This window comes from Hakea prostrata, chromosome 1, assembly GCF_041222555.1.
Source record: "Hakea prostrata isolate BN-2017 chromosome 1, UWA_Hpros_2, whole genome shotgun sequence".
Lineage (NCBI taxonomy): Eukaryota > Viridiplantae > Streptophyta > Magnoliopsida > Proteales > Proteaceae > Hakea > Hakea prostrata.
Genome location: NC_142600.1, coordinates 34,251,079 through 34,274,568, shown reverse-complemented (window position 1 = coordinate 34,274,568; position 23,490 = coordinate 34,251,079). Strand labels below are relative to the sequence as shown.

Genomic DNA, 23,490 nt, shown 5'->3' with positions numbered 1-23,490 from the left:
AAACCATGTCTCAAAAAGATAAATAACAAAAACAAGATTCCCCGAATGTCTGAATCATACAACACATCATGGAGGTATGCCGTCCAGCCACCTTGCAAAACTAATCTGCATGTGCCTATGCCATGAACCTCCACACTTGAGCTGTTCCCCATTTAGTCTCCTACTTCCATCCGGAATACAACGGTATTCCACGAAGCTTGAGCGTTCCCTTGTTATGTGTTCTATCGCACTGAATCAACAATCCACAAAGGATTTAGTTCAACAAGCATAGTAGAACTTGTTACATAACAAGATGAGGTATAACACACAAGACATACCTCCCGCTTCGGTGCAATCACGAGCAAAATGACTAGGATTTTGGCACTAAAGCAAATCAAAGGTGATTTCTTCTTGCCAACACTAGTCCCCCTTGAACGCTTGGGGCCACTCTTGTTTTTGTTCCCACCCTGGTTACTTTGCTTGGACTGTTGAGGTTGAGCTTTCTCTCTCTTGCGCTTGAAGCCCGCACCCTTACTAGTGCTAGCTTCTTGAAGCAAGTACTTCACATTGAGGGGCATTGGCCAACATCCGATCTTCCTCCAGCTCAAGGTGCTTGGCAGCTTGATCAAAAGTCTTGACATCATCGGCATGCGTCAAGAAGATCTTCATATGCTCCAAAGTCCTTGGCAATGACTTGATGACTGCGGAGACTTGCTCCTCATCAGCCTTTTGGCGCCCACATGCGCTCAACTCACTAATCATGTTAGACATGATGGTTATATGCTGCTTCATGGTGTGACCCTGGCGCATCTTATAACCGTCAAAGGTGAGTCCGAGCTGACGGCCTCTTGTGGTGGAAGTCCCTCCATACTAGAACTTCACAGCCTCCCACAAAGACTTTGCAGTCCTATGCTTCTCAAATCGAAGCATCAGGTCATCCCTCATGGAGCTCAGGATTATAATCCTAGCTACCTGGTCTTTCCTCTTCCAAGCATTATATGACTCAACGTCCCTGAGATGTTGTGCAGTGGTACCTTCCTCACGTGGGTTCATGGTCTAGTTTATGGTTTCCAGCATATCCTGCTCTTCTAGGAGATATTGCACCTTTCGGTGCCATGGGTCATAGATCCTCTCATTTAGCTTATCTCCTTTAGTGAGGTCAGCAACTATGCTCTTTGTAGCAGCCATTTATTCTAGAGACATTACATAGATGAGTTCTCTAGCATAAAACACAACACAAGCAACAACAAATCACACTAGCATAGTCAACCTATGGGGTAAGCATTTAAACCAAAAGAGATGCTAACAAACATTCAATCAAATTCTCATGCAAACCCACATAGACTTAAACACTAGTTTCATTATATGCAAGAAACATGATCAATAGAATAGACCCATAATTAAAAAAACAGTTTTATTAAAATAAAACATGCAATCATGTTAGTGCTATGAGGTGGTTCACCCCTAGAACACTTCTACCTCATTAGCTCCCACTAGGCCCCATTAGACCCTCAATGCTCAAACATCACATAGATTGTCGAGCCATTGATGTCCAGTAAATAGAAACACATTCAAAACTGGACAAAATCTCAAACGGATTTTGAGACGGCTCTCCGTCTAGCTTTCTGCAACCAGACGGACAACCGTCTCCCCGAGACGGAATTCACATGCGGGTCACCGTGGTTTGTCGGACCAATAGACGGTGGTCCACAGTGACCAAAAAATAAAAATTTTCACAATTTTTCTTGAATGAATTTTTTTTTCAAAAAACGGTAAAACACGTTTTTCTCCCAAAAAATCATCCAAAACACATGAAAAAAAAAAAAAAAAAAAACCCAGCAATAAATATTAAACAAAAATAATTATCATGGATTATCAATTCATGCAAAACTTCATTAGGGAAATTCACAAGGATCCTCCCACTCGGATTTGAACCAAAACCCTATCAATTCTCCCATGGGTTTCAGATTAAACCCTGGATTCTCCGTGGGTTTCCATAAACCCTTGATCCTCCCATTGAATCCATATAATGAAAATAAACAATGGGGAGGAACAAAGAATCGTGGGAACCACGACTCTGATGCCAATGTAGGTAATACTCCATGTTATTTTCAATTGCATAATTGATAGGGAAAAGATCCTTACCTAGATTCGCTTTCCCAAATATGAAGTATATGCAACGGAAGTAAGTCTGGATCCACGTTCTCGTTCCACCACCAAAGCTCTACCGGGTTAATTCCCACAATCACTACGAAAGGGAATAATTTTCATAACCCAAATGCCGTGTAGAAAGGATGGAAGAGTGATCTAAAGCAAGGAACTCTTTCTTGCATTTCTAGGAGAGAGGGAGAGAGAGATGGGAGCCGTCGTTTCTAGAAAACTTACGTAATGCAATCACACACTTACTCTCAAGTAATGCGGTGGTTACAAATATATAATCTATATTATGTAACCGCCCCTAAAAGTGATTTTCCAGATTTGCCCTTGGGCATTTAATTTATTAATTATATTAATAAATTCCAACACTTGGGTACCCACTGGGGGGGTGGTTCAAGTTGAAACATTGATGGTAAAAAATGGCCTTAAGGTAACCTAGGACATGCAGGTGTGGATTGGTTGGTTCGTGATTTATAGGCAAGGGTAAAATCCTTTTGTTCGGTGGTACTTGGGTATTAAAACCAGTCTTTATGCAAAGTTTATTGGGCTTAAGAAAGGGTTGGCTCCTGCCCGTGACTTGGGTATGGGAAAACTTTGGATAGAGACGGACTCCCTGACGATTGTGATGGCTATGAAGTCATTTCATACCCCATGGTTTGTGTTACAGAATGATGTGGTGTGAAGGGTTATTTGGAGCGCATTGTTTGGAGAATTTCGCATTGCTTTTGTGAAGCCACTCTGATTGTAGACTTTTTGAAGAAATTTATAGCAAAGGATCAGACTTCTACTCCAATAGGGGAGTGGCTTGACTGTACTCGAAGTGAGTCGAAGTGGGATGCCATGCAACTCCCAAGGTTCAAGTTTAGTTCATGATTGTTATGTTGATCTTTCTTTCATGCTTTATTGTAGATAATGGAGCTAGTAAGTTTTGGTGTATTTGGGACAACTATTGTTGCAAGGTTGAGAGTGTGTGATTATTTCTCTAATTATTAATAAAGTATAACCCTTTTATGAAGAAAAGACCAAAAAAAAAAAACATTTGAAAAAAGTCCAAGAAGAAGAAAGGGATGGCGACATTGAAATTTGACCTTAGTAAAGCCTACTACAAGATCAAATGGTCCTTTCTGAGTGACTTCTTTGTAAATTTAGTTTTGTAGGTAGATGGGTGAACTGAATTTCATAATGTGTGCCCATGGTGGAGTATCACTTTAAAGTGAATGGATCCATCATTGGAAGCATCACCCTACAAAGGGGGTGGAGACATGAATGCATGCCTCTTAAGCTCCTATCTCTTCATTCTATGTTAGCATGCATTTTCATGCCATCTGCTCTTTAAACCATAGGGCTCTTGCATTTCAGAGATCCAAAATTGTAGAGGACTGCACATTAGTCACCTTATGTTCGCAGAAGATATCATTGTCTTCTCAAACACCACCTTTGATGATGATCTCACCATCTTCCACATCTTGAAGGAATATGAGATTGTATCGAGGCAATAGTTGAACGTGACCAAGTCCAGTAATGTCTTTAGTGCAGGCAAAGATCGGCAGATTTTGGAAAAATCATAGATGGATATGTTATTTGGGAGCCCAGTGGATGAAACCACATTTTTGTTTACAACCTAGGGCATAACAAATGCCAAGTTAAAAACACGGGGATCGAATCATTCCTAAATTTCCATTGGGATTTCCCTCCTTTGTTTGCTAGCCGATCTGCAGGTCCATCTCCTTCACGAAGAGTATGAATGAACTGAATTGATTTGAAACCATCTGCTAAAGTTCATAATGTTGGGAAAAACACCGATAGACAGTTCACTATTTTCCCTCCTGTGTAAAAGATCGACAGAGAAAAACAATACAAAAATGTATTCGTGAATAGTGCTTGTGTGGGACCCACGTGAAATATAACGAAAGAAATAATCACAAAGGAAGCACTGACACAACAATATACGTGGTTCGGCTTTGCCTACATCCACGGGCGTAATGGGACCTTCACTATGAGAGAGTTGAAATACAACACTTGTACAGTGCTTGGATTTACAACCAAACCCAACCTTGTATCCAAAACTGGATACCCTTGTACACCCTCTCTCAACTCACACTCTCTACTCTAGAAGAGTGTTCCCACACTTGCCTTACCTTCACTTGGCTTGCCTCTCACTTGGCTTGCTTGCCTCTCTTCACTTCTCTGCAATCAAGCAAACCTCCCCACTCCTATTTATAGTTGGAGAGGAAAAGGAAGAATGAACGTTGCCTTATCTCCCTTGCCATTTTGTCAAAGGACTTACCGTCCATATTAATGGAGTTGTCTCCATGTGATTTAGAGATTAGGAGGAGAGAGAGAAAAGGAGAGATTTCCTCTCTCACATAGTCAAATATAGTGGCTGAGAGGAAATCCTTTCCACATGTTTGTCAACAAACATGATCCCTCCATTAATGAGGAGGACTTGACAAACTCCCCCTCCGACTCATATGGAGGGACAGATCATACCTACCGTGTTTCTGCAGTAGTTATGTTTTCCCTTTGGTAGTGCCTTTGTCATCATATTCGCTCCATTTTTGTCAGTATGGATTTTCTCAATCTGCAATCGTACGTTCCAATACATCTCGTATCCAATGATACCTCACATGGATGTGTTTGGATTTATAATGCAAACTTGGATTCTTACTTATGTGAATTGCACTTTGGCTGTCGTAGTGAATGACATACTTTTCTTGTTTCAAACCAAGTTCTTGAGTGAATTGCTTCATCCGTAGCATCTCCTTACATGCTTCAACAACAGCGATGTACTATGCTTCGGTCGATTACAAAGCCACACATTTTTGCAACTTAGATTGCCATGACACTTGCTCCCCCTTGCAAAGGTAACTAGGTATCCTAATGTGGATTTCCTAGAGTCAATGTCTCCAGCCAAATCAGCATCTCGTATATGCTTATAATATAGGTGGCTGGCTTCCAAAACATAGAGAAATGTTAGTAGTACCTTTAAGATATCTTATTATCCACTTCACTGCTTCCCAGTGTTCCTTTCTAGGATTGGATAGAAATCTACTAACAACTCCTACAGCATGTGCAATATCGGGTCTAGTACAAACCGGGGCATACATCGGGCTTCCCTCTTGCTGAAGAGTAGGGAATGCATTTCATTTCATCCATTTCTTCTTTAGTTGAGGGACTTTGTTCACTACTCAACTTGAAATGACTACCAAGGGGGTACTTACTGATTTTGCTTTGCTCATATTAAATCTTTCAAGTACCTTTCGCACATACCTTTCTTCGATAGCCACAACATACCTAAGATTTGTTGTGCAGCTCCCAAATCCTTCATGGCAAAGGACTTGCTCAATTGTTTCTTCAACTTTGTCAATTTTATTGACATCCTAACCAACAATCAACATGTCATCAACATAGAGCAAAAGAATAATGAAATCTTCTTCAGAAAATTTCTTAACCAACACACAATGGTCTAATGCTATTCTGTTATACCCATGATCCATCATGAATGAATCAAAATTCTTATAGCATTGCCTTGGTGCTTGTTTCAAGCCATACAAGCTCTTTCTTAACCTGGAGACCATGTGTTCCTTACCTTTGACTTCAAACCCTTCAGGTTGCTCCACGTAAATTTCTTCCTCCAAATCCCCATGGAGAAAGGCCGTCTTTACATCTAGTTGATGGATTTCCAAATCCATACTAGCGGCTAAACTTAACACCACCCATATAGAAGACATTTTTACTACAGGTGAAATTTTTTTGTCGAAGTCAATACCTTTCTTTTGCCTAAATCCCTTCACGACCAATCTTGCCTTGCACCTTGGTTGTGAGCTTTTCTCTTGGGCTTTTAGCTTAAACACCCATTTGTTCTCGAGTGCTTTCTTACCTTCAGGTAACTTTACCAGGTCATATGTGTGGTTTTTATGCGGGAGAATCCATCTCTTCTTGCATAGCTTTCAACCACCCATCTTTATGCTTGCTTTCATTTGCTTCTTCAAAGCATTCTAGTTCACCTGCATTTGTTAGCATAACAAACTGATTAGGTGAATACCTAGTAGATTGACGTCGTGGCCTGGTGGATCTTCTTAACTCAGGCTCAACTGGTGGTTCATGAGCCGGTTGCTCACTTTGTTCACCATTGGTGGCACCTTCTTGAACATCTCCCCCTTCACCTTGCACTGACAGTGAAGTGTTTGGACCAAGGTCAATAAGATCGTCATTATCTGGTTGAGGCTTCTCGATCTTATCAAAGTATTGGATCATTTGGTCTTTTAGAAAGACCACATTTCTGCTCTGATCACCTTCTTGTCAATTGGATCCCAAAACCTGTAACCAAACTTGTCAATTGCATAACCCAAGAAAATACATTGTTTTGCTTTCTCATCAAGTTTGGTTTGTTCGTCTTTTGGGACGTGCACGAACGCCCTGCAACCGAACACCTTCAAGTAGTTATAGGATACCTCCTTTCCACTCCAGACTCACTGAGAAACATCTCCATTCAGAGGGGTTGATGGAGATAGGTTGATTAGATGAACGGCTGTGCGCATTGCTTCTCCCCAATAGCACCGTGCCAACTTTGCATGTGAAAGCATGCATCTTATTCTTTCAATAATGGTGCGGTTCATCCTTTCAGCTACACCATTATGTTGTGGGGTCTTTGGAATAGTTTGTTCATAGCGAATTCCATGCTCCATTGTACTCACCTCCATTATCAGTACAGACACATTTAAGAGTTTTACCTGTTTCTCTTTCAACAGAGGCATGAAAAGTTTTAAATACATCAAAAACGTGATCCTTAGTTTTTAATGCATATGCCCACACTTTTCTAGATGCATCATCTATGAAAGTTACAAAATACAAAGCTCCCCCAAGAGTTTTTACTTGCATAGGACCACATACATCCGAATGTACTAATTCCAAAAATTTTCTTTTTCTTTGGGAAGAAGTTCTATTAAAGGTAACACGATGTTGTTTTCCCTTTAAACAATGAACACATTGTTTTAGGTGAGTACCTTTTAGACTGCGTTTGTTTGCAAAGGGGGGGGGGGAAAAAAACATGTGGGTCCCATGTGTAGTGGGGTGAGGGAGAAGGAAAGGAAAGGAAAGGGTTTTGTGGAAAAGTGATAGGGGTGGGTCCCACTTTTTACTTTTCCCAACTTTCCCACAAAGTCCCACCAAATATGTGGGGTTTTAAAATGGCATGGGGTGGGAAAGTTGGGCTGCCACATCAGCAGACAACTTTCCATGATTCAAGGAAACTTGTCTCCCACTTTCCCACCCCAAGCAACCAAACAATGTACCATTTTGGGATTTAAAGGAAAAGTAAGAAATCTAAACTTATTTCAAGAATTTTCCCACCCCACCTTTATTCCAGCAAACAAACGCAGCCTTAATGTTTGGCAGAAGATTCCCTCTTGTGAGAATTTGCATACCTTTCTCACTCAAGTGGCCAAGTCTTTGATGCCACAATTCTGCAATGGACTCTTCCTTTGCTGCAGTTACCTCTGCTTTGCATATTTGCACTTGTGTTTTGTACAAAGTGCAACATTTGCTACCTCTTGCCATCACTAGAGATCCTTTGGTGAGTTTCCATTGATCATTGCCAAAATGGTTATGGTATCCCTCTTCATCTAGCTTTCCTGCAAAGATTAGATTTAAACGGAGATCTGGCACATACCTTACTTCTTTGAGAACCAATTGGCATCCGAGATTTGTCTTAATGCACACATTACCTTTTCCCACGATTTTTGAAATGCCACTGTTGCCCATCTTTACTATATCAAAATCACCTAATTCAAGAGTAGTAAAGAATTCTTTGTAAGGGGTAACATGGAAGGATGCACCTGAATCAATGACCCAATCTAAGTCATGGCATGTAGAAGTGAGGCAAAACTCATCACTAGTTGGGACAATGATAATGTCTCCATCTGAGCTAATGGCAGTGGTTTCTTTGTCTTCTTTGTCCTCACTTTGGTTCTCCATTCGTGCCTTAAGCTTTCTGCAATCTTTTTTCATATGCCCTACCTTTTTATAGTAGTAGCATGTGATCCTGCTTCTTGACTTGGATCTTCCATGTGATTTCTCACGAAAATGAGGCGGTCTAGTTTTACTTCTCCCCCGCTTCTCAGTGACAAGGGCTTCACTGTGAGATGAGATTGAGGATTTTCTCCTTGTCTCTTCATTTAGGAGGCTTCCAGCTACTATATCCATTGTGAGCTTTCCTTCAGGAGCTGAGTTACTGAGGGATACAACTAAGGTCTCCCAGCTTTGTATAACCCAGCCCTAACCTTGACCCGGAAACCTTGTTATTTGTAGGTCCAGTGACCCGAAGTAAAGTAAGAAGTCAGCTTTGGGCCATCCCAGTGGAGGACTTGGTGTCTGGCTTTGAATCCCTGAGAGTTGATGATGAAGTTCTATTTATGGAAACTGAATCTTGATGAAGATCGGATTAGTTGATGGACTTGGAGTGCTCTCTATCATGGTTTGAAGGCATTTCTACCTATTAGGTAAGTCATTTGTTATGTGTGCAAAACCCCTTTAGGATTGGATTTGATCTGGGTCTTCAATTCCCTGTTTTGGAATTCTTTGTCGGACATTGGTCGATCGATTGGTCGTTGGACCCGATCGACCAATCCACTCGACCAATGGTTGCTGTCTTTGGCAATTAGGTCTTGCTTGCTCTATTTAAGTCCAATCTCGAGTCTACTTCGTATTTGCTGCCTCCAAACTCTTTGGAACGAACCAAAGACCTCTGCAAGTCATCTCCCTTGCATCCTTGGTGATTTTCTTGACGGATCTTCGTCGAAACTCTTCCTTTTGCATCAAAGGTATGTCTACACTCTCTTCTTCTCCTCCATCTCTGTTTTTCTTTCCTTTTTGAGTTGAGACAGTAGAGGAGATGCTGCATTCTCTGTTGCAAACATCTCTGGACTTGTCTCTCATGATCATCCTAAGGATTAATGGCTAGAACAATGATCTTAACCATGATCATTGCAAGCTTTTGAAGGAATCATGATCAAACCATGATCTAGTCTTTGTTTAACTTCTGATTTGAATGCTAATCTCCTTGGATCTTCTATATTGATCATGTTAGTAGTCAATTGCTGTGTTTTCTTTTCATGATCCATGATCTATCAATCTCTAGTTGTTTCTCTTCTACCATACCATGTTTTCTTCACGAATCATGATAGTTACATATATGGTAGGTTTTGTTTCCTTATTTAGATTTATACTCTTAGGTCTATTTTCTTGAAGATCTAAGTATGCTTTTCATGATACCTTTACCTGAAGCAATGATCCATTCTCCTATTGTTCTTGTCTTTGATTTCTATCTTGAATTCTTCAAGATCCATGGTTGATCTAATTATGGTAACTTTTTGTTTCCTAATTTGGATCTTGATGGCTTGATTGGATTAGTGTTTTGAGACCCCCTATATGTTAGGATACTACTGATGTAGTTTACCCCTTGATTAGTACCCTTTTAAACCACCAAATTCGGATTTTATATCTTAAAACTCTGTTTTTTTTAGGCTACTGTCTGCATTGGTCGTTGATTGGTCGTTGGACCGGATCGACCAATCCACTCGACCAATGAGTACAGCAACTCCAGAATTGGTCTGTGTTGGATGTTTTGGTATCTTTTCTGTTAGGGATCTTTCCTAATATGTTGTATACACTTGTTTAGGACCTTCTTCTCAAGTTTGCCAAGATCTTACTTGATTTCTTAGGATTCCTTTGCGAGTTATAAAAGGTAAGGATGGTTACTTCTTTAACAACATAGATAGCATGAATCTAGTTTCTATATTTGAATATCATTGATTTGTTTCCTTAATTAGATTCTTACAATGATATACTACTGTTGCATAACTTTGATTACAGTAGCATTACTTATTCATATTGAATTGACTCATGTATGATTTACTTACCAATTATATACAAAGTGATTGTAATTATTGATTTCTTTCCATATATGAAGTTACCATATATGTGATGATATGAATTGATGCATGTGTATGCTTAAGTATGGTTTGGAAAGGAGAGGTGTCCTTTTGACACTTCTGTCCTTGGACTACTACGGGAATATTATGGGATGTTTCCGGAGATGCCCTATGGACACCTTCCTAAACTGTTGGATGACATATCTAGGATTGTCTAGTAGTGTTTGGCTAGGATGTCCTGTTATGTCAGACCCTATTGAGACCGAACGACCCGTGGTAGCAATGGGGATTCATGGGCGCTCAAGACCGGTAACCAACCCGTCAGAGGACAGGAATCACATTGTGGAGGCCATTTCTTGGTAGGGTTGCATATGGTTAGACTTGGGCTCACGAGCGCTCAAGACCGGTAACCAACCCGTGAGAGGACGTGAGAGCTTCCCGTTTACCATATGTGGATGATCAATAGGGTTGATGAGTCCGTAGTCAGGGACTATGAGGACTCTAGTGTGAAGGATACCGGAAAGGATCGTCAGGGACGAGGAATGGACGTATCTGGATCTGACTTGATGTAACTAAGTAGAAGACTTGCATTTGGCTAGGTTTTACCCTGACATGCCCCGGTACTTAGACCAATGGTGATGTGAGAGAGTGGTGACTTAACCCCCAGCCATAGAATGTCCCGAGGGATGCCGGACCCATTACCAACTGATGATGAGTGATTGAGACCTTCCTAAAGAAGTACGGTGCTATGACTTAAAGCATGTCTGCCAATAGAGACCAGCATACATAGAGTTAGATTCATTCATTCATTGCTTGTCTCATACCATATTGCATTTATGTTTGTTCTGAAATCCTGCCATTTATGTTATTATGGATTTAACTGCCTTACTTAGTTTCTTTGAAACTCATTCCTTTATTGTACAATGTTTGTAAGACTATTTTGCAGTGTCTTGAATATTATGACGGTCCCTATGAAGAAGCGCAAGGCGAAGAGGCATATCTCCGGGAAGGTGATTGCGGTTACAACAATTACATCGAAGATCCCGCGAGTGGTTATGCTCCGTACGATGCTTAGTCCGACCATTGAGTGGAAGCGCCCTTGTGCTTGTTTATGAGATTTATACTTATAGGGATGTTGTCTATAAAGTGGAACAATTTAGTTACCCATTGTACTTGCTCTTTGGGATTAGATTCTGTCTTGCCTATTCTCTTTTAGAACTACTTTTCCAGCTGGTTGTAGAGTGGGATTTTGCCTCACTTTACTTATCTGTTTTGACACTACTCGATTATATCTAGTACTCGATTTATATATGATTCATTCTTTCCTTATTTGGATCTATGGTTTATCTTCCGCACTTTTATTGTTATTGTTCATGATTATGTTATTGTTTATGTGGGAGGTTGATTACTCGATACCTGATCTTCGGGCTGTGGATCACACTCTCGGGTATGCCAGATAGGGTACCGGCTGGGAGGATGTGACAAGCTTTCTGGTAGCGAACTTAACAATAACAAAGCATGCAACTCATCAAGTGTCATTTTCATAGAACTGAGTTGGTTAACAATACTTTGTACCTCATTTAAGTGTGCTGCCACAGAGCTCCCTTCCTTGTATTTGAGATTTACAAGTCTCCTGATAAGGAATGCCTTGTTGCAAGCAGATTTTCTCTCATACAAACCTTCTAGCTTTTTCCATAGTGAATGCGCCGAATTTTCTGTGGAAACGTGATGATAAACAGAATCATCTAATCATTGGCGTATGAAGCCAAAGGCTTTTTGATCTAGGACTTTCCATTCCGCTTCGGACATCTGCTTTCTGGTTTTGGCGATGCACCTTCTATGGGAGCATACAAGTCTTTGCAATATAGCAAATCTTCCATCTTGGATTTCCATATCATCCAGTTGCTCCCGTTCAAGCTGATAATCCGTCCTACGGCGCTTGCCTCCATCGACATCTTTTACGACGAGTCCACGCGAACCAGGCTCGATACCACTTGTTGGGAAAAAGACCGATAGACGGTTCACTATTTTCCCTCCTGTGTAAAAGATCGACGAGAGAAAAACAATACAAAAATGTATTTGTGAATAGTGCTTGTGTGGGACCCACGTGAAATATAACGAAGGAAATAATCACAAAGGAAGCACTGACACAACAATATACGTGGTTCGGCTTTGCCTGCATCCACGGGCGTAATGGGACCTTCACTATGAGAGAGTTGAAATACAACACTTGTACAGTGCTTGGATTTACAACCAAACCCAACCTTGTATCCAAAACTGGATACCCTTGTACACCCTCTCTCAACTCACACTCTCTACTCTAGAAGAGTGTTCCCACACTTGCCTTACCTTCACTTGGCTTGCTTGCCTCTCTTCACTTCTCTGCAATCAAGCAAACCTCCCCACCCCTATTTATAGTTGGAGAGGAAAAGGAAGAATGGACGTTGCCTTATCTCCCTTGCCATTTTGTCAAAGGACTTACCGTCCATATTAATGGAGTTGTCTCCATGTGATTTAGAGATTAGGAGAGAGAGAGAAAGGAGAGATTTCCTCTCTCACATAGTCAAATATAGTGGCTGAGAGGAAATCCTTTCCACATGTTTGTCAACAAACATGATCCCTCCATTAATGAGGAGGACTTTACACATAATGGTCTTAATCTTTTAGGAAAAATAATGGTCTTATTTTCTAGCAAGGTTCCCTCTATGGATGAACAAGAAGATCTATAGCATCCTGATATTTCCTTCAATGATAATATCTAGAGCCCAAATTCGAGTCATCTGCCATTGGCTCTACCACAATGATTGTTCTCCACACCCTTCATGAAAACAAAATAACATTCGACCCAAGTGGTCTCTCATGATTCCACCAAAACCAGCTTGATTCTTAGAAACTTGGTCCAAAAAACAAGAACCGTGAACCAACCTTACCCATTTAATCATTCTTTTACCTTCTAAATCTAGCATCTTTTGTAGTCCTTTTCATATAATCCTCAGTTAAGATCAAACAACTTCTTGCAATTTTCCATGAATTCTATGATTTGCAATTATGAATAACTTGATTGTGATTTCCCAAATTAACCAGACGCTCAGATGTAAAAATACATCTCATGCTTTCCTCTTTTTGTTTTCCTTCTCTTAGAATCATCTCTTTTACTTGTGATTGAAGTGAATCATTTGTATATCAACGAGTTGGTGTAAGATGCGACCAGACCTGTTTGCAGAATTCACAATCTAGTAAAGGATACTGTGCATCATTGATTTTTTTTTTTTTTGGTGAAACATCATTGATCTCTATTAGCCATCATATGACCGTTGGAGATCTTTGGAAAATATGACCGTTGGAGATCTTAGATTATATGACCATTGCAAATAATTTCTTTCCTTATGTATAGCATGTTACATTTATTTTATTCTTTACTTGATTGTATTATATATATACATGAAGAAGTAATACAAAATCACTCCTACACAAAATCATCTTAACATGGTATCAGTTTAGGACGATCCAGACCTTTTCAAGTGATGCTATTTTTTTTTCAAGAGCAGTCAACGATCCCTACGTTGTTGTTTTCTTTCCGCTGCCTTTACAATGACGGATCCATCTATCAATGCTCTTGCTACAGTTGCTGTTGCTTCCACTAATGCTGTTTCCATCAACTTTGATGGTTCTTCTCCATATTTTCTACATCATTCGAATAATCCTGGTGCTATACTCGTCACGCAGCTTTTACGCGGCGATAATTATCCCACTTGGAATCGTGCAATGCGGATGGCTCTTGAGGCCGAACATAAGCTTGCATTTATCGATGGCTCCTTACCTAAACTCGCCGCTGATTCTTTGGAACTTCACGCATGGACACAATGCAACAGCATGGTCCTTTCTTGGTTGCTAAATGCTCTCTCACCTGATATTGCTAATAGCATTCTTTACATCTCTACTGCCCAAGAGGTTTGGGATGATCTTCGTGATCGTTTTTCTCAAAAAAATGCTCCTCGAATTTTTGAGATCCGACGTAGCATTTCTAATCATCGTCAAGGAACCTCTTCTTTAGCATCTTATTATACTATTCTCAAGGGTTTTTGGGATGAAGTCGACTCATACAACTCTTTCCCACCCTGCACTTGTGGTCTTTTGTCAAAACACACTGATCTTCAACGACAAGATCGCTTACTTGAATTTTTAATGGGCCTTAATGATTCTTATTCTTCTGTTCGAAGTCAACTCCTTTTGATGGAACCCTTGCCTAAGATCAATCGTGCTTATTCTCTTCGATTGCAAGAGGAGCGTCATCGCTCCCTCCATGAGTTACCGAATCCATCATTGCATCAATCTGCCCTTGCAGCCACTGCTCCTCGTACACATTCTAAAAATGGTAACAAGCCTATGTATCACTGTGATTTTTGTGGCATGGATGGCCATTCAGATTCCCGTTGTTTTAAGAAACACGATTATCCTCCCAAGAGCAACAATACAAAAATTAAATCAACATCACCTGGACTCTCTGCTCGATCCTTTGCTGCCATCAACCCAGGAACAAATTCTGCCCCCTCCTTTACTTCGGCACAGTATCATCAATTATTGGCATTGATCGAATCGGGTAATCCCACTCCTTTAGCAAATGCTGCAGGTAATTCCCCTTCCCCATGGGTTATTGATTCTGGGGCAAATTTTCATATGACTTCTAAGTTACAATTCTTTAACACTGATACGGTGGTTCCTTATACATCTCTGATTACATTACCCAATGGTGAAACAACCCTTGTGTCCCATTTAGGGACTTGCACCCCCACCCCTTCCATCTCTCTTAATAATGTCTTATATGTTCCTTCATTCCGTTTTAATTTATTATCTGTTAGTCAAATCACTAAAGCTCTCAATTGTTCGGTAACATTTTTTCCTCATCATTGCGTCTTTCAGGACTTACCAATGAAGAAGATGATTGGATTGGGTAAAGAGCATAATGGCTTATATTATTTGGAGTTGCTTCCCTCCATTATTGCAGCCTCATCCACTCATTCCCACTCCTTTGATGTGTGGCCCTGGCGCTTAGGCCACCCATCTCACAACATTATTAATTCTTTATCACGTTTTAATTCTTCAATTTCAGTTTCTAATAAATATGTTTGCACTATTTGCCCTTTGGCAAAACAAACCCGGCTACCTTTCCCATCTAGCTCAATTTCCACTTCATCTTCTTTTGATTTAATACATTGCGATGTTTGGGATCCTTATTATATTCCTTCTATATGTGGTGCTAAATATTTTTTGACTATTGTGGATGACTATTCTCGCTATACTTGGGTTTTTCTAATGAACTTCAAATCTGACACTTGGTCTTATTTGCATGATTTTTTTGCAATGGTTAAAACTCAATTCAATTTTCAAATAAAAAAAATCCGCACTGATAATGCTCGTGAATTTTTTAATCACTCCACCACCTCATTTTTTTTCCAACCATGGAGTTATCCATGAACATAGTTGTGTTGACACACCACAACAAAATGGTGTTGTTGAACGCAAACACCGGCACCTACTCAATGTTGGTCGGGCCCTTTTATTTCAGGCCAATCTTCCACAAGATTTTTGGGGTGATTGCATTCTTACAGCCACACACATTATTAACAGGTTGCCTACCAAACTTTTAAAATAGAAAACTCCTTTTGAACTTCTTTTTAATAAAACCCCCACATATGTTCATCTTCGTACTTTTGGTTGTTTGTGCTATGGACACAATCATTCCACCATCAAGCACAAATTTGACCCCCGTGCTTCTCCAAGAATTTTCCTTGGATACCCTTTTGCTCAAAAAGGTTATAAAATTTTTGATCTCACTTCTCACAAGGTTTACACAAGTAGAGACGTTGTGTTTATTGAACATATTTTTCCTTACCACCTAAAGACTTCCCCTTCATCAATTAACCCTACCCTCCCAGTTCCAGTTCCTGATTTTGAATCCTCCTCCATCCCAACCAACCCAATTTTCCCATCTCCACCATTAGACCCGCCAACCCCACCACACAACCCTTCCCCACCTCCAGTTGTGTTGTTGCCACATCGCTCCACCCGGTCGCATAATCCCCCCTCCCATTTGAAGGACTACATATGCTCGGCTACTCACGCCACATCATCTTCTTCGGATGCCGGTAAACTCTTTCCTCTTGATTCTTCTATATCTTATAAAAAGGTCTCACCTTCTCATCTTAAGTTTATCAGGTCTCTTTCCTCTTCTGAAGAACCCACTAGCTTTGCCAAAGCAATGTTGTCACCTGACTGGAAAGATGCCATGCAGTCAGAGATTGAGGCTCTTGAAACCAATAACACTTGGTCACTTGTTCCTTTGCCGCCTCAAAAGAAAGCCATTGGTTGTAAATGGGTCTACAAAATTAAACGATACTCATGAGACTTTTGCTCCTGTGGCCAAACTCATTACTGTACGCGTCTTGCTTGCTCTTGCCTCAATTAAAAATTGGTCACTTCATCAACTTGATGTTAATAACGCCTTCTTGCATGGTGATCTTGACGAAGAAGTATATATGACTCTACCTCCTGGTTATCATCGTAAGGGGGAGAACGTTGTTTGCCGCCTCCACAAATCTCTCTATGGTTTAAAGCGGGCTTCTCGTAAATCGTTTGCCAAATTTTCTACTGCCTTAATGAGTGTGGGCTTCATTCAATCGACTGCAGATTATTCCCTCTTTTCTAGGGGCTACGGGAATCCAACCATCTTTGTATTAGTATATGTGGATGACATCCTTATTGCTGGTTCTGACGCTTTGGCGATTTCCACCTTAAAGAGTTTCCTTCACCAACAATTTCGTATCAAAGATCTTGGCCCCATGAAATATTTTTTTGGTCTTGAACTGGCTCGCTCACAAAAAAGGTATTTTCCTCAATCAACAAAAATACACTTTGGATATATTATCAGATGTCGGCTTTACTGGTGCTCACCCAACTTCATTTCCAATGGAACAAAATCTCAAGCTTATGGACTCCGATGGTGAATCCTTCCTGAACCTGCATCTTATCGTCGTTTGATTGGACGGTTGATTTATCTCACCATCACTCGTTCAGATATTGTGCACACTGTCAACATTCTTAGCCAGTTTATGCACCAACCTCGCAAACCACATATGGACGCTGCAACTCGCCTTCTTCGATACCTTCACAACTCACCTGGCCAGGGTATTTTACTTCCAGCTAATAGCACCTTATCACTTCGTGTTTTTTGCGACTCTGATTGGGCCAGTTGTCCCATGACTCGCCGCTCCACCACCGGTTACTGTGTTTTTCTTAGTTTTAGCCCTATCTCTTGGAAGACTAAGAAACAACATACAGTTTCTCGATCCTCTGCCGAGGCGGAATATCGAGCCATGGCAATGGCCACTTGCGAGCTAATTTGGTTAACTTCGCTCCTTCAAGATTTTGGTGTTCATTTGAAGCAGCCAATCCCTCTTTTTTGTGACACTCAAACCTTAAAAAACCTCATTCTCGTTGATATTTTACATCCTTTATTCTTTAGCAGGTGTTGAGACTCTGTTATGCAAAATTTTCCAGATGAAAATAGATGACCTTTCCTAACTTCTAGGTGTAAACCTAACATATTCCTCCTAACTCAATCACATAATCTATCTGAATTAAAAGCAATTAGTCAAAGCCAAAATTTAACTCTATGTGAATATTTGTAATATCTAATCATGATTGTTAGATGATCAAGCAACTTTAGATTAGAAGAGTGATAGAAAACTTCTCTTAGTAATCTTCTTTATTTACAATGAAAGTATAATCTACATATCGAATATATAATATGTACCAAACATAATAGGTTAAAGAAAAATAACCTTGATGATTAATAATATGGTAACTGTAAATTTACATGTCAGAAATTTACATATCAAATAGATTTATGTAGTAGATTGATTTTGATTATTTTCCAATATCTTAATCGTATAATTTCGATTCTTCATTATCTTAACTATGTCTATATTATACAAACTGATGGACAGATGAAAGGATAGGGTGTGAGTTCTTTGGTACAATGAATTATTATGAACATGCATGATGCCACAATCTATGGTGCTTTTAATCATTCATTGGTTCTAATGAATGCATATTTTTTTGAATTTTCAATGCACATCTTATCAAGATAATGAATTGACTATTTTGTGTGTTTAAATTTGTTACATACACCTAGAAAATCTGACACATTAAATTTTGGTACCTTGAGAATCACGGTTCTAAGGTCTTAAAAGTCTTGGTTTCTTGATTCCAAATAAAGGGTGGCCAGCCAACAAGTAGGGGCATAATATTGAAATAAGTATATTTCACAACCTTATAGGGTTGACTCAGTTGGTAAAAATCAACACTTTATAATATGAAGTTTAGAGTTTGAATCTTTTTTTGTGTCGGGGCAAAGCCTTGCCATATATTTAAATAATTATGTAAATTATCTTTCTGAGAATGTAGTTAAGATGCATGCAAGTTGGCCCAGATGATAATGTTTCGATTTGATTCAATCTACATTCTTTTAGATGGTTTTTATTGAATTCATTGATTTGGGTTAAGTTTTGATAGCGCACTTAAAATATGCCAAACTAGCAATAATAATTTCTTGTCCCCCAAAGAATATAAAATGTCACCAAATATTCTACGCCTAGACTTAGATTTTGGAAACCATTATAAAGGAAACTAAAGTTGATATCAGTTTTGCTCCTATTAGATTGAAAAAAAGAAAAAAAATTATCCATGTCCACCATCTTGAGGACAAGAAATTTCAATATATTTTTTGAAAAAACTCTTCATCTCAAAATTTATTGTAGATTACTTATATCTTACAAACACAATATACTGAAAAACCTAATTGACAAAAGAACAAAACATAGTGCTATATGTATCATGCCATGATTGTGCCCCATCAACATCAAAGTTGATTTGTCATGTCACTCATATGTATAAACAATGAGGGTGATGGTTCTTGGTAGCTATCCCATCCCTCTAAATACTTAGTGTATAACTAAGAAGATGCTGTTAGAGAGAAATACAAATCTTACCTAATCAGCTGTCCATTATTGATGGATCCACTTGTCTAAAATCGGGTTCTTTAAAGATTCAATCTCTACGTAACCCGTAATGTATAACTTTGCCCCGTGTCTCCTTCCCTATTCATACGTTCAAGGGGATACAACTTATCAGTGTCCGACCACCCCACTAAAATGTGTGGTGGAAGGGCATTAGCATCATCAGCTTTTTGTGGTTAGGTTCAATGTTGTACTATATATACTCTATGTGAGTCAGGATTTCAAAGCATCTCTTTATTGTGTATATCCTGAGAAGCATTGAAAGATGAAGCAGAAAGCATTCTTGGTAGTCTCTGTTGGGTTTCTTCAACTGATCTCATCAGTCATTAGCTGTGCTGTGGACCGAAGCCAATTCCCTTCCTCTTTCCTATTTGGAACTGCTACGTCTTCTTACCAGGTAATGAGAAAGCGTCACTGCAGGTAATAAAATTAGTTTCCTCATGATCTCATCTTTTCTTTCTTTTTCCTAGATAGAGGGTGCTTACTTAGCAGGTAACAAAAGCCTCAGCAACTGGGATGTCTTCACTCACTTACCAGGTTTTCTTACAATGATTTTAACTGGATTTATGCTACAGAAAAGGAAAGCAAAAAAGACTTTTTTTTTTACTGATAGAGCACTGTTTGTCTTTCCAATTTTTATTAAAGGAAAAATAGCAGATGGAAGCACTGGAAATGTTGCAGCTGATGACTACCATCGATACATGGTAACCAAAAGAAACACTTAAAAATAGATTGTTCTTTTTTATCCCAGCTCAAGAATTTCTCACTTCTAAACAGGAAGATGTGGAGTTGATGCATGGTTTGGGAGTAAACTCTTATAGATTCTCCATTTCATGGTCCAGAATTCTCCCAAGTAAGTTATTCTTTAGTACCATATATTGTTTCATTTCCATCACTTAAAAGAAAGAACTTTCACATGAACGTCTGATCAATTCAGGTGGTAGATTTGGAGAAGTTAATCCGACTGGAATTGAATTTTACAACAAGCTGATTGATGCACTCTTGCTCAGAGGTTAATTAAATTGAACTCATTAAGATTACTGCTACAGAGATTAATAATGCATGGATACAATATTAGTTACTAGTTCTCCTAACATAAATTTATATTGATTTTTTGTAATTCAAACAGGAATTGAACCATTTGTTACAATAAACCATTTTGATATTCCTCAAGAACTTGAAGACCGATATGGGTCATGGTTAAGTCCACTAATACAGTAGGTCTTTTTTTTTTATTATAATATTCCTCATTGTTCATTTGATCAAAAGACATGAATAATTAATGATTATTATACTTATTATGATTGTTTATATTACAGGCAAGATTATGGATATTTTGCAGAAATATGTTTCAAAGCTTTTGGTGATAGAGTGAAGTACTGGAACACATTCAATGAACCAAATGTTATGGTGAAATTTTCTTACCTTATGGGAGTTTTCCCTCCAAACCGTTGCTCTAGTCCATTGGGAAGTTGCCAATCTGGGGATTCAGCTATGGAACCATATATTGCTGCACACAATATCATATTATCGCATGCCACTGCAGCTAACATATATAAGAATAGTTATCAGGTACAAGTCTAATATATTATTTACTTGGAAATTGGGTATGTAAATCTTCATTGATAGAGAAAAATATTCATCATCTGCAAATGAAAAGAATCCTAGTTGAAAGCCTTGCCTATGTTTATTACTTTATTAGAACTTCCACGAGTATATTTCTTATCAAAATCCATGGCGAAGAAATTATCTTCACCAGTCAAGATTTTCTCTCTCTTTTTTTGGATGAATTTGTATTTCATCAAACTCAAGTAATAACTCAGGATTTTCTTACCATTAAATGCAAGGCCCATCAAAGGGGTATGATCGGAATAGTAATGAACTCACCTTGGTATGTACCATTCAAAGATACTCCTACAGATCGTTTAGCAGCTCAACGGGCTATGGCTTTTGAGAATGCGTGGTAAGGAAAAGCTCTTATAAATTAGGCTTTTATACGCTTAGATTGTTTTCTAACAATATGCCTGTACTATTTTTTTCTCAAACTGAAATATATTTATTTGGTGTTTTTAGGTTCTTGGATCCAATAATCTATGGTGACTATCCACCTGAAATGCGTCAAATATTGGGTTCAAGATTGCCAACATTTTCACTGGATGATAAAGAAAAATTAAAAAGCAAATTGGATTTCATCGGAATTAATCATTACGCAACTCAATATGCTCGTGACTGCTTGTTCGCTCAGTGCAACCTTAGTAATTCTCATCCTTTCCTACCTCAATGGGATACTTTTGCACAAATTACTGGAGAAAGAGATGGCATTCCCATTGGAGTTCAGGTAAAAAAAATTTAATGAATTAATATATTTTCTGGTTTCTTTTTAAGAGGTCTTATTGTATTGTTGCTGTTATTTATCAAAAGACTGGGCACCAAGGAGAGGGTGCTAAAGTACCTGGTCTCCATAATGAGCTATTTATCAAATAGAGTTTTTACGTTTTATGCTTGGAGACACATTGAGATTTGATTTGCTATAACCTGGTTTTGGTACCATTTTGTTCAGACCTACAATACAACTCATGCTTAAAACTTGCTGTTAAGGAGAGAGTGTTCAAATACTTTATAAGTCTCTACATCAAGCTACTCACATCCAATATGAGAATGTATTGGTTTTGCTTTCCATGTGAAGCCACAGGAGAAGAATGTTCCTGTAGTAATTTTATTGTTGTTCGACATGAACTTGCTTATTTTAATTTCCTCCCTTACAGACAGGAATGCAGGATTATTTATATGTAGTTCCTTATGGAATGGAGAATGTCATTACTTACTACAAAGAAAGATATAATAACACTCCAATGTTCATCACAGAAAATGGTATTTCCTCCAATTATGCATGTTTTTTATTTGCCAAATATAAATTTTATATCCATGTTTTCTAGTTCTAGCAATTGTTATTGCTACATGCTTAAGTAGTTACTTCATTTTGAAGCTAGCTGCACTCCCCCCCCCCCTCCCCAACCAAGAAAAGAAAACACTGTAGATGCACTAAACTAGCTCTAAGGCACATAGCATATATACATTTAGAGGAGATCTCCCCAAAGTTTATTGACTTCTGTAGATGTTTTTGATGATTTACAAGAATTACTACATACTTTGCAGGATATTCACGGGCAAGCAATAAAGATGATCCTACAGAGGAATTCCTAAATGACACAGCGAGGGTAGAATACCTAACTTGCTACCTGGCTTCTGTTACAAGAGCCATGAGGTACATATTTCTTACCACTATTGGTTGAGTTGTGTTGAACATATTTAATCTTGGCTAGACTAAACCTAAAGTTTTGTTAGATGAATAAGTCTAACCCTAGAGAAACTAAACCTGGATTTTCTTTTTATTTTATTATTTAATTTCAAGTGCTCTAAAATTTGATTTCACAATATATAAAGTCCATCAAGAGAGAGATTTCCTTCATGTATCGTAAAAGGTTCACCCAATCACCCTAAACCAACAAAAGACAATGGCTTAAGGAAAATTTGGCTCACTTACATATGTGTGCTTGTATTTGTAGGCATGGTGCTGATGTAAGAGGTTATTTCATTTGGACTCTCATTGACAACTTTGAATGGATATATGGGTATAGTTTGCGATTTGGAATTTACCATGTTAATTTTAACACATTAGAAAGAACGCCCAAACTATCTGCAATATGGTATAAGCAATTTCTTGATGGAGTGAAGACGTCAAAATTGAAGGCAAATCATCGAAGACCATGGCATCCACTTTCGTAGCCACATGCGTGTCCTATTCAACAATTTTAGTTATTTGTCGCATGAAACATTCTGTTATGATTGTAAATCAATATCCCATGCTATATAGGGGGTGTTTGGATTTTTCTTCTTTTGGTAATTTAGAAGTGGGGTATATTTAATAAAGGGTGGGGGGAAAAAGGAGGGGAAAAAAAAAAAAAATATATAGAAAAATTTTAATTGTTTTATATTCATTTATAAAAAAAAAAAAAAGGACACTTGAAATATTGAAAATTTCTTCACACTATTATGGTACATTTTTTTTTGGGATAATTCTGTTGCCCCCTATAGTTTGATTTTCTTACTAATAAAACCCTCGTTCTTTCCAAATTACTGTTGCCCCCTTCCTTATAACGGTGTTAAGTTGCCGTTAAATTTGAATATGTAATGTCTAATTTGCCCTTCATTAAAATTAAGAAATCAAAAGGCGATGCTACCCCATTTATAAAACCATATTAAATGTCATTTTACCCTAAACTTCATTTATTTTGAATTAATGAAATGGGCAAAATCCAAATCCGATTTGGTTTCCAACTGTGGCA

General features: G+C 38.6%; 1 protein-coding gene across 1 annotated transcript; it reads left to right on the top strand.

Annotated features, from left to right (window-relative positions):
• The first annotated feature begins 19,409 nt into the window (after positions 1 to 19,409).
• Positions 19,410 to 22,930, top strand: LOC149028807 (beta-glucosidase 18-like). The gene is made up of 12 exons (XM_089163331.1): positions 19,410 to 19,541; positions 19,615 to 19,681; positions 19,790 to 19,848; positions 19,922 to 19,997; positions 20,082 to 20,156; positions 20,274 to 20,361; positions 20,464 to 20,716; positions 20,992 to 21,107; positions 21,218 to 21,482; positions 21,910 to 22,015; positions 22,301 to 22,409; positions 22,711 to 22,930. The coding sequence occupies exons 1-12, from the start codon at positions 19,410 to 19,412 to the stop codon at positions 22,928 to 22,930; spliced, it is 1,566 nt and encodes a 521-aa protein (XP_089019457.1).
• Positions 22,931 to 23,490: the final 560 nt, after the last annotated feature.

Coding starts and splice junctions, on each gene's coding strand:
- LOC149028807 (XM_089163331.1), top strand. CDS start 19,410: ATGAAGCAGAAAGCATTCTTGGTAGTCTCTGTTGGGTTTCTTCAACTG. Junction 19,542..19,614: donor CTGCTACGTCTTCTTACCAG/GTAATGAGAAAG, acceptor TCTTTTTCCTAG/ATAGAGGGTGCTTACTTAGC. Junction 19,998..20,081: donor ATGGTCCAGAATTCTCCCAA/GTAAGTTATTCT, acceptor TGATCAATTCAG/GTGGTAGATTTGGAGAAGTT.